Below are 12,354 nucleotides of genomic sequence, written 5' to 3'. Positions count from 1 at the left end.
AACACACACAATGAGACAGATGTGTTTTACAGGTATACCCTCGTGTGTGTGTGTGTGTGTGTGTGTGTGTGTGTGTGTGTGTGTGTGTGTGTGTGTAGGTTTAGGGGTAGGGTTAGTGTGTGTGTGTGTGTGTGTGTGTGTCAGACCTGCCAGTCGGGGCTCTTGGCGTAGGACAGCGCCTCTGAACTGAGCCAGAAATATCGTTTCTTAAAAGTGAAGCGCTTGAGCAGCTGAGGTCCTTCAGCTTTGTGTTTCTGCAGGAAACCTTCCTTCACGATGACCGAGGGCAAGAACACGGTGCGCTGAGGAGCTTCACACACTGCTGACACACACAACACACACACACTACATTATTACAGCTCCTGCAGAACCTGTACAACTATGCATTCCAGCAATCATTCACATCTAAAACCCATGTGGTTTAATAACACATCGAGCGTCACAGTGTGTGTGTGTGTGTGTGTTGTGCAGTTCTGCAATACAGACAGCAGGTGGCGCACTAGACTACAGTGACACACACACACACCGACTCGTATTTCACTCACACACGTGCAGATTACAGTCAAACAGGACTAGAGTAAATCTTCAGAGCCTGCGTGTGTTTTACTGATGTTTGCCTCAACGAACATGCGTTTCACTAGGAAAACACACACATACACATACACATACACACACACACACACACACACACACACACACACACACACACACACACACACACACACACACACACACACACACACACACACACACACACACACACACACACACACACACACATACACACACACGAGTGTGAAGAACATGAGTGTGTGTAACAGCTGCAGGTGTAACTGACATCAGACTCCATGTGTAATGTATTCACACACACATTAAATATTAAAGCAGTGTTTGACAGGAGTGTTGAGCGTGGTGTCAGAGTAGATATGGGAACAGTATATGATCTCAGAGAACTCACACACACTGAACACAAACGTTATACCACTCACAAAGCATAAGATTTGCCAGCAATATATATATATATATATATATATATATATATATATATATATATATATATATATATATATATATATATATATATATATGTGTATATATGTGTGTGTGTATATATGTGTGTGTATGTATATATATATATATATATATATATATATATATATATATATATATATATATATATATAGTACCGGTCAAAAGTTTGGAAACATTACTATTTTTTTTTTTTTACTCTTAAGGCTGCATTTATTTGTTAAAAAATGCAGAAAAAACTGCTACTTTAAAATATAATTTATTCCTGTGATCAAAGCTGAATTTTCAGCATCATTACTCCAGTCTTCAGTGTCACATGATCCTTCAGAAACCACTCTAATATGATGATTTATTATCAATTAAATAATTGATTTAATTGTGCTGCTTAATTTTATTTTTTTTTATACTTGAAATGATTAATTACTTTTGGATTCTTTCGATTTTAATGAAGGTCAGTTTAGGACATTTCCTCAAAATCAGTTTACTGTCAGAAGTTTGTCCCACACACACACACACACACACACACAGAAAATGATTTCAGTTTTAATCACTGTGATAATACATATTTCAGACAGAGTTTATTATGGAATTATGAAAAGTATTTTTAGTAAATGCTCTATAAATAATTGCCTGTTGTCATGGTAATGCATTGCTCTGTCGTCATGTTGACTCACCGTTGTCGTGATCGATGTCTATAAGCTTGTCCAGAAAATCTTTGACGGACGCCACACAGCAAAGGATGATGGGATGCAGAGGGGTCATCCACTGCTCCTTCCCATGACCCAACTGGAGCCCTAGATTCCCAACACTCTGAAGAGCCTGAGAGAGAGAGAGAGAGAGAGAGAGAGAGAGAGAGAGAGAGAGAGAGAGAGAGAGACTTAGGGTTAGACTGGGTTAGGGTTAGGCTGCTTCAGAGGTGATCGCGTCTGGATGGTAACCCTGATTCTGTGACCTTCCCCCAAACGCCACAGTGCCAGTATTCAGTCATTTTCTCTTCTGTCACTCCTCAACTGATTCTTTGAACATCCTATGAAATGCACTGATAATGAAACAGGACATATTGACCACATAGTTCTGTCTCAGTATCTGTCTGCTTACTGTTACAGATTTACTCAGCCTTCAAGTCAGAAATATCGTCATCACATGACCGAGCAAAGCCGTATTTACCATCGAGAAACTCTGAGTTCTAGAAGACACGTGAGTTCTGATGTTGTTCACGTGACCTATGGTGGCAAACAAGTCTGTTGTGAATGATAATGAATGATTTTGCTAAATTATTTGAATTTTCTGTGCTGTATTACAATAATATTAAGGCATTATGTAGAAAAGTTTTAGACAAGAAATAGAAAGTTAATCACTCGCATTATATGTTATCCATTTCATGCAAATTAATTATTTTGTTAGATACCGTGCATAAAAACGTGATTAAAATGAAAATTATGAAATGTAAAATAAACTATAGTATGTAATAAAATTATGATTTTTTTTCAAATAAAATAAACAAATAAACAATAAAGAATATAGTAAAATTAATTTTTCCAACATGCAAATTTGAAATGATGAAATTTCCAGCATGCAAAATTGAGTGACTGAAATTAAAATGATATAAAGTAAATGTAAAATAAACAATATATAATAGAAATTATGTTTTTTCCAACATGAATGCATTCATTTAATTGACACACTTCTGTATCTGCCCATGAGTGGAAGATTGTTATAAAATTTTTGAAGTAAAATGAAACATTTGGTTAAAATAAAGATGACTTTATCATGTGAAACTGTGTGTGTTGCACCTTGGCGAGCAGCAGGAGAGTTCTGCCGGTGCGTGTGTCGGCGTGATGGTCTCTCAGCTGGAAGAGTTTGGGTGTCAGGATCGCAGGAGCGAACAGACGCAGGAAGAAAAAGCCACTGATGGACAAATACTTCACATCCTACAAGAGAGAAACAGTGAGTACAACACCATCATCTTCATCATCATCATCATCATCATCAAGTCCTCACCTCATTCTCCGGTTCTGGAAACTGTTCCTCGACTCGTTTATGGAGCTGTTTGAACACGACCCTCATCACAGGAGGACACTGGGAAACGGAGTTCCCGATGGCCTCCATGATGCTGGTCAGATACGCCTGGAGAAGCCCGACGCTGCTCTCCCGGACCTCCGCCTCGGACGCTGAGCCTTTAAATGATATACGTCTGGAAAGAGAGCGTGTTTTTAGCAGGGCTGGACCGTAACTAAGCATTTCTACTTCGTTACTGTAAGACTTTTGGTCATCCTCGAAACACAAATGAAGATCAAAAAGAAATCTGACATATTTCTGTCCTTCCATTGATAGCTACGCAACTACCAGTTTGATGCACACTGTTTTGTTTGTTTTTCTATCCCGGTGGGGACTTAAACCTGAATGCACACACACACTCATGGGGACTCGCGTCACTGTGGATGTAAATTGAGGAAACAAGTTTATAAATCATACAGAATGAAAAACAGTCAAAATTATCCATTTTTCTTTTATGCCAAAAATCATTAGGATATTAAGTAAAGATCATGTTCCATGAAGATATTTAGTCAATTTCCTACCGTAAATATATAAAACATGTGTTTCTGTGAGTGAATGCAGCACAATCGCCAACATAAATGAACAACTTTAAAGGAGATTTTCTCAATGTTTCGATTTTTTTGCATCCTCAGATTCCAGATTTACAATAGTTGTGTCTCGACCAAATATTGTCCTATCATAACAAACCATACATCAATGGAAAGCTTATTTATTCAGCTTTCAGATTATGTTTAAATCTCAAATTCAAAAAATTGACCCATGTGACTGTATTTGTGGTCCAGGGTCACACATATATCTGAACAAACCTCTCGCTGAAGCTCAAGCGTGCTGCGTAACACGAGAATGAACCCTATTTGATTCTCGCGTTTGAGCTTCCGTTTACCGTATTTGATGTTTATATGTGAATAAAAGCCTAAATTTAATCTATTCATCATATAAAGCGATCCGCTCAATTCATATGGATTAGTTATACAATCTCTTTATGAACTTTTTGAAGCATCAAAGTGGTAGTTGTGTGCAATCAGCAATCACAGTTTCCACAAAAATATGAACTATTAACATTGAAAATAATCATAAATGTTTCTTGAGCATCAAATCATCATATTAGAGTGATTTCTGAAGGATCATGTGACACTGAAGACTGGAGTAATGATGCTGAAAATTCAGCTTTGATTACAGGAATAAATTACACATTTATATATATATTCACATAGAAAACAGCTATTTTAAATTTTACTAATATTTCACTGTTTTTACTGTATTTGTTATTAAATAAACGCAGTCTTGGTGAGCAGAAGAGACTTCCTTCAGAAACAATTCAAAATCTTCCTATCCCCAAACTTCTGTAATGGTAGTGTCTATAATATATTTCAAATATTGCCTGAAACCTGAAGCGCTTTTGTTCTCAGTGACATTTCACATGTGGTGAGATCACGCTATACATAGATCTGAAAGCCACCATAAGAGGTAAAGTTTGTAGAGTTCACTGCTGTTCCCTGGCAACACTTCTCTCCCGCAGTAATTCTTCCACGATTATGGCTGTTTCACCTAATGATATGTTGTTTACTGAACTACTGTTATGCATATGTTATATTATGAACTCGCACCTGGAGCGGTTGAGGTCTATCTTGCAGGGATCCAACTCGATGTATTTCCTTTCCTCAAAGATCCGGTTAATAATGGGCTTCAGAACCTCATGCAGATACAGCATCCCGACAGCCTGACACACACCAAACCCTCTTACTAACATTCACACATTTTGATGTAAACACAAGATTATATTTCAGATGAAGATATATATGCACACACCTTCATGAACTGCTCCATAGCTTTCGAGGCCAGCGAGTTGGACCGGAAGAGTGTATTTGGGTCTGCTATTGGGGAGAAACAGAAAACAACTTCTGTTCATGTTTCTCAACCATTATGTTCCTCCAGAGCCTTTGTCTGCTGTCCATGCACAGATATTCTACTACGACTGTCATCCACACAACAAAGTACGTATGCATATAAATGTGCAAAATTAAATCTATCAAAATGTTATTTATTTAGTACAACTAAACATTTACAGTAAAGAAAATGTGATGTTTTCCCAATGCTACAGTGCATTTAAAATTACAGTTATGCATTTAACAGATGCTTTTAAAGCAACTTACACCGCAATGCATTTCTATCCATATTCTGTTTGTTCTGGCTTATTTTTAGTGGAGATGTTTTGGATGGATGTTAATGATCACTGACGCTACTTTTTCATGCACTGAGATTTTGGACTTTTCTGCTTCCATTACACGTCGTCTTTCCATCACAGTTTAGTGTTTATTTTACTGCACGTTTAATCTGTTTGAGTCTGTAGATTTCAATCTCAACCCATAAAGACAGTGAGTTTGAGTCAGAAATCTCCACTTCTGAGGCTTTACACACACCAAACTTCACAGTTTTATTCATATCTATATTCTGAAGGTTTTTACACTGTTCCCTAAAAACATGGAGATTTTTTTTCTGGATGTTGACAGTATTTTCTGATTTATGGAGTCACAAAAAGGGAAATCCAAAATCAGACAAGAATTTTGAACTTTGCTTTATCAAATCTGTGCATTTATGCAAATTAGTGCATATTTAATTAGATAATGGTTCATTAGCATATCTAAACAAGATTTCAGAAAACTTGTAATAGAGCAAGAACAACCGTTTTAATGAGTAGGGATTAAATGAAATGGGGAAAGTATGATGATACCTATTAGTCAACATTTGTACCCTATCTACCTGTGATCTCACACTAAAAATGAGTAATTAAAACTATTATTCATTATATTTATTGAAATCTCAGGGATACGTGAAGTCAAGAATCATGGTCCCATACGGTTGATCCCTGATATAGACGCATTAAAACTCTTCCCAGTTGAACTGGTTCTCCGACTGTTATAGTTGTTAATAACTTGTGTGGCTGTTTTCTCTTCTCCTGTCTTTCTCTTTCATCCTCGTCGTTCGCTGACTAACATTCCCATCTTATGATCGTTCCATTTCCTTTTGAAGCTGCTTCCTGTGGAGTTGCTATGGAAACTTGGACCCTTTGTTTGTCATCGGCGCAGCACAAACGCAACATAAAACACCAGCCGGGTGTGAAAAACCCACGCGCTCCCACAATCACACAAAACATCATTAATGAGAGAGGAGAAGTTCAGAGATGACTTCACGGCAGCGAGGGGAACTGTGTGTAAATATAGCTGGACTGAAGTCGTCACGTCGCCTACACACAGGAAAACCACTAATCAAACACACACACACACACACACACACACACACACGTACTGGTGTTGTGGACCTCTCTGGTGTTGAGGTAGTCCAGGAATGGCACGATCAGGCCTTGACCCAGATAGATCTTCACTAGTGTCATGGCCACCTCTTGACGACTCTCCACCGTCGTGACCTCTTCCAGGAGGGTCAAGGGTGTGGGATCATCCACCTGACAGCATTGGGAAAAATACTGAATTTAATTAAGCCATATTACTCCCTTTTATATAGTTTTGATGTCGTTTTCGGCTCTACTAGAACAGGTTTGCATGCATTATTTCTCCATATTCTCCACCGTTGCAGCTCCTCTCTTCCCAGTCTGTCAGTAACGCTCTGGTGTGTTGCTCTAGTCAATTACATTAACCCTTTGTTTTTTAGGCAAAGCAAGGCAAGGCAAGTTTTTTTATATAGCACATTTCATACACAATGGTAATTCAAAGTGATTTACAGAGAAGAAATTAAAATAATCAAAAGAAATGAGAATAATTAAAACATTTCAGAATAAAAAATAAAATACAGTACAGTACAAGCAGTCGGACGAACAGCGGCACAGTGCTCATTCAGTAAATGCACAGCTAAACAGAAGTGTTTTGAGTCTGGATGTGAATGTGATACTGTAGGAGCACATCTGATCTTTTCTGGAAGCTGGTTCCAGCATAATAGCTAAAAGCGGACTCGCCATGCTTAGAGTGAACCCTTGGTGTTTCTAGCTGATGTGATCCTAGTGATCTGAGTGATCTGTTGGGTTTATTCAGTGAGCATATTTGCAATATATTGAGGTCCTAGGCCATTGAATGATTTATATACCAGTAATAATACTTTAAAATCAATCCTAAATCTAACTGGGAGCCAGTGTAAAGACCTGAGCTCTGGTGTGATGTGTTCATATGTTCTGGTTCTGCTTAATGTTCTGTTTGAGCTGACACTGTCTTATGGTGTTTTGGGAAAGTCCATTACAGTAATCCACCCTGCTGGTGATGAAAGCACGAACACGTTTCTCTAAGTCTTGTCTGGAAACAAAGCATCTAAATCTTGCAATATTTTTCAGAATAGGATGCTGATTTAGTTATTGCTTTGACATGACTACTGAAACTAAGGTTTTAGGCCTGAAACATACTATGTGCATCATTGCTGCTATAGCCGTTCTTTTATGACCATTTCAGACGTATATACAGCATCTAGAGAATGTGATGGTACCTCAGATGGCGAGATGACGGCCTCCACCAGCTGCTCGATCAGAGGCTGATAGTACAGAGACGGAAGGATTCGCTCCTCGGTCAAACGCACCTTCAGACGCAAGGCACCCAGTTTACCCCTGAAAGAGACACAGAGAGAGACAGACAGTTTGTGTCTGTGTGCTTTTATAATAGCGCTTACATTAAACTAGACTGTTTCAACCTAATGCATCAAAACCGACCTGTAAGATGCGTGTTTGTGAACTGCTTTTACAACGACAACCTGTTCATTGGATTTATACTCTTATAGAGATGTTTTCAACCATGAGACTAAATGATGGACTTTTACTTAATGTGATGATACACTACAATAAAATAATGTTATTCCTCTGTATTTCTGTCTTGTTTTCCAGAACAAACATCTTAAAGATTCTTAAATCAAGAACCTGAGAAGCAAGATACTCAAGATTTTAAGTCTTGTTTAATGAAAGATTTATCAAAATGAAGTGAGTTTATGCTTAAAACAAGAACAAGTATCTGGTGGGAGGTGGGGGGGGGGGGGGGCTCAGTGCTGAGACCACTTCTCTTCTCCATCTACAAGTCATCACTAGCATCTGTCATTCAGAAACATGGGCCCTGTCCCAAATGGCACACTCCAGACTTGTGGACTTCCTCAGAGTCCACACTTTGGTGACGTCATGTAGTGCAGACCTATAGGGCCGTTGGCGCGAGTCCACAAGGGCGCATTGAGAGGTATTTTTGGGACAGACTCGATCGTCACGCCAGAGATAACGGTCTGGTTGTTGTTGGACAGGAGAAATCACATTTTTGCGCTCCGACATCTTATCTCCATGTCAATTACACAGCCTAATTTTACAGTTCTATATTTTGATATTGTGTATGCCACCTGGCCATTAGACAATAGATACACATCATGCTTATTTAAATGATACAGTTGTACATAATAATACATAATGTTCCATTTGAACTAAGATTACAATTTTAACACATAATGAAAATGTGCATGAGTTTCAGATGAATGATTTACAGGTGAAGATGAATTTACAGATGAATTTTCAATATTCATACTACGTTTACATATGACTCAGTAAAGCCCTGACATTCGGTTCTATTTATTTAATGAATCATAATGCGATCGTATTATTCAACGCGCTATTATTATGTTTGAGAGACATCAACCACTGGTCGATGACCATAATGTTTGTATAAACTGTAGGTAACAACTGGTTAAATGTACAACTAGGTCATAAAAAACGTAATATTTTCTTGTCAGCCATGTTAACAATTGTCCGTGAGCGAAATCTCCTCCAAACCGTTGTCTGATTGGCCTTTCGCAAGCATTCCTGGTGTGTGGAGCCTGCATCCATGCGGGCTTCGCGGAATACCGCTTCAAGGGTACAAAGGGGGCGCTGCTGAGCACACTTCAGAGCGTTAAAATGCTGTACGGACTCGTAGACTCAGCGAGCACACGCAATTTAAGTCCACGAGACCGAAAGTCCACATGAAGTGCGCCATTTGGGACAGGGCCATGGTTTTCCAATCACTGACGACACACAACTCTACCTCTCATTCCAGCCTCATGATCCGACGGTAGCTTTTTTGCATCTCAGACATTTCTTGCCGGATGAAGAACCACCACCTTCAACTCAACCGTGCAAAGACAAAATTGCTCGTGAGCTATTGGCTCTTCAAACAAAACTCCATCCAGGAATCTTGGAGTTGTGATTGATGATCAGTTAAACTTCACAGACCACATTTCTAAAATTGCCCAGTCCAGCAGATTTGCCTTATACAACATTAGGAGGATCAGGCCCTTCCTATCGGAGCTACACAACTCCTTATCCAAGCTCTTGTTCTATCCAGACTGGACTGTTGTAACGCTCTCAGGCCTTCCAGCATGTACTGTCAAACCTGCAACTGATCCAGAAGCAAGAGTGACGCACGTCGAGCCGAAAGAGACGCACGTCACACATCTTCATAAAAAAGCCCTGGTTGCCAATAGCCGCAAATTCAAGGCACTGATGTTTGCCTACAGAACAACCACTGGCTCTGAATCCTTATACCTAAACTCACTACCTCAGACGTATGTGTCCTCCAGAAGCTTGTGCAAGTGAACAGCGCCTTCATCAAGTGTTGCCATCATCCCAAAGAGGCACACAATCATTGGAAGCAGATCGTCATTAAAACATGAGCAAACACAAAGACAACGATCTCTGAAGAAGCATTACCATCTCAAACACACCTGCTAATGAATGTGACTGCACTGTAAAACACACACACACACACACACACACACACACACCCTGCATCGTCCTCGGTGTTTCCCAGCGGGAGCAGACGAAACCAGCCCTGCATCAGAGGCGATCTGTGCAAACAGGACAGAGGGATTTCCACCTGTGCAAACCAACACAAACACATGCATAAGCCAACACACACATGATCACTTAATAACATTTGTCATCATCATACACTCATGCTAATCATATGCTTTTGTTTTACACAGGAGAAAGAACACACAGGATTGGAGCGACAAGACGGTGAGTCTTGGGAACTATCCCTTTAATGTTCACATACTTATTAGAAACTCAATAAGATAACTCTGTCGAGTGTTTATGACGAGCTCCGAGCCGTTCTGTAAATCTCATTATTCAGCACTGAAGAGGTAGAGGTGATTTGTTGAACGGTCTCAGAGGAACAGTAATGTGGCAGTAATTATATTTCCATTGAAAGTCGCAAAGCAAACTTGAGCCAAAAATTGGACTTTCGCATTTAAAAAATTTGCAAATAAAGCACCAGTGCCATTCCATGTGTTGTAGTTTATGCAATGGTTTTCTTTCACCTCAATTGAGCATATATGTTTTTATGCACATTTTAAGATTTTATGCACATCTTGGTGTTTCCATTTCATTTCCATTTTTAAAGCGATGTCCCAAAATTTGCATTAAAATATGTGGATGGAAACCGCCAGTGACAATTAATTTATTTTTAGCAATGGACAGACTGTCAAGTCAAGTCACCTTTATTTATTTAACGCTTTTTACAATACAAATTGTTTCAAAGCAGCTTTAAAAATAGCGTCATAGTCCATCTTAAGTAAGTTCAGTGATGGTTAATTTTTGTTGTAAAAAAAGTGATTAATTTAGTTATCTATACAGCCGCTCTGGAGAAAACTGTGATGTCATCGTCCAACTCAGTTCAGTTCTCATATAATGCAGGAGATCAATAATATTGTTGAATATTAAATGTCCCCAACTAAACAAGCCAAAAGCCAAAAGCCAAAAGCTAGAAGCCAAAGGCCAAAGGCGACAGTGGCCAGGAACCAAAACTCCATCAGTGACAGAATGGAGAAAAACCCTTGTGAGAACCCAGACTCAGTCTCAGTTCTCCTCTGGCCAACGAGCGAACAGTGGATGATTATGATTCTGGCAGCACTACAGGTCAGAGGTCAGATTGGATCCGGTCAGACTGTCACCTCACCTTTCCCAGAAAGTCGTTCTTGCCCACCATGTCCCAGTCCCAGACCTCCACCGTGACGCTTCCACCTTCATCATCAGCACCTTCATCCAAACACAACTCCAGAGTCTCGTCCCAGTGCGGGAACCGCGTCTTCTTTATGATCTAGAGAAAACACACTTGTTTGACTGAACTGCATGTTTCAGTGTGTTCACGGTGTTCAGTTACACACGAGCAGCTCATGATCCGGTGTTTCAGAGTCTCAGAGCGTCTCGTTCACAGTAAGAGCTGCTCCACACAAACTCCATCTGCTCTGAGTTTGGGTCATTTATAACATGCATTTGAAAACGCAACATGCACCGACCATCTTCATCAACTACTGTAGTAATGAGAAACATGTATAAACTGGCTGTTATTAACAAAAGAGAGGCTTTAAGGGCTCCCTGCAGTTTTCTGCTAATATAAAAGCTCAATGGTGCAACATAATGGAGACATAAATATTGTAATTTTACTGTAGCACTCAATTATTTTAATTTTTTATATATTTTTCATTTTTATTATTCATTTTTATTAATATTTCATATTATTATTATTATTATTTTTTTTGCAGTCCGTAGTTTTTCCTCTTTGTCGCCATCTCTGTTCGAAATCTGCAATTGCAGTGATTCGCGGAATTATCAACTTTACGTGGGTTGTGTCTCGGCTCGGCACAGCGCGGATGAACACAATGTTTTGAGGAGAATGTGTGGCTGTCAGTCGCGCCGGTGTGGTCCTGGCATTCGCAATCACAGATTCTACTTTTTGGAAGTATGACCAACATAAGAGTTTTCACTTGGAAATGTTCTGAACAAGCAAGTCCACTTTTGTTCTGACCAACTAAGGGGGAAAAACCATTGCAGTAAATCGCGCTGATTAAATCTAACAATCGCTTATCATATCACGTCAAACCGTGCAAATTATACTTTGTTCTCAAATTGTTAATGTTAACAACATCAGCATTGCGTGACTACATTTAATGCCTTTCCGATATTATCCTTGTTTCCGCATGAGCCGGTTGCAGTCTCTTTTTTTCTCCGAAGTCTGAAGTCTTTTGCGCTTTACAGCGGGTGAATCTCCAGCTGGTGATTGTCGTTTGAACCTTTCTGGATCTGCCATCAAATTTCTAAGTTTAATTATATCAAGTGCTGTGAGAAAAGGCTATAAATCTCCACCTCCAACATCCTCACACTCATCGCCGACTAGCCGAGACTCTTCTTTATGTGGACAGATGTGACGTAATGACGCAAAGACATGCTCGAATTTACCGTGGAAATCCACCAGTACCACTGGA

General features: G+C 39.4%; 1 protein-coding gene across 1 annotated transcript in view; it reads right to left on the bottom strand.

Annotated features, from left to right (window-relative positions):
* The window catches only part of rasal1 (RAS protein activator like 1), a gene marked incomplete at its 5' end in the record, with an annotated part of 35,886 nt that overhangs the window by 11,392 nt on the left and 12,140 nt on the right, over positions 1–12,354 (bottom strand). The window contains 10 exons of the mRNA XM_081349124.1: positions 147–319; positions 1,704–1,848; positions 2,823–2,960; positions 3,031–3,223; positions 4,695–4,807; positions 4,897–4,961; positions 6,394–6,547; positions 7,573–7,690; positions 9,874–9,965; positions 11,049–11,189. Of these exons, the coding sequence (XP_081205250.1) occupies positions 147–319; positions 1,704–1,848; positions 2,823–2,960; positions 3,031–3,223; positions 4,695–4,807; positions 4,897–4,961; positions 6,394–6,547; positions 7,573–7,690; positions 9,874–9,965; positions 11,049–11,189 (1,332 nt within the window). The remainder of the gene's footprint in view (positions 1–146; positions 320–1,703; positions 1,849–2,822; positions 2,961–3,030; positions 3,224–4,694; positions 4,808–4,896; positions 4,962–6,393; positions 6,548–7,572; positions 7,691–9,873; positions 9,966–11,048; positions 11,190–12,354) is intronic.

This window comes from Scardinius erythrophthalmus (assembly GCF_964197995.2).
Source record: "Scardinius erythrophthalmus genome assembly, chromosome: 20".
Classification (NCBI taxonomy): domain Eukaryota; kingdom Metazoa; phylum Chordata; class Actinopteri; order Cypriniformes; family Leuciscidae; genus Scardinius; species Scardinius erythrophthalmus.
Note: the sequence above shows the minus strand (reverse complement) of the source record. Positions and strands in the feature narration are given on the sequence as shown.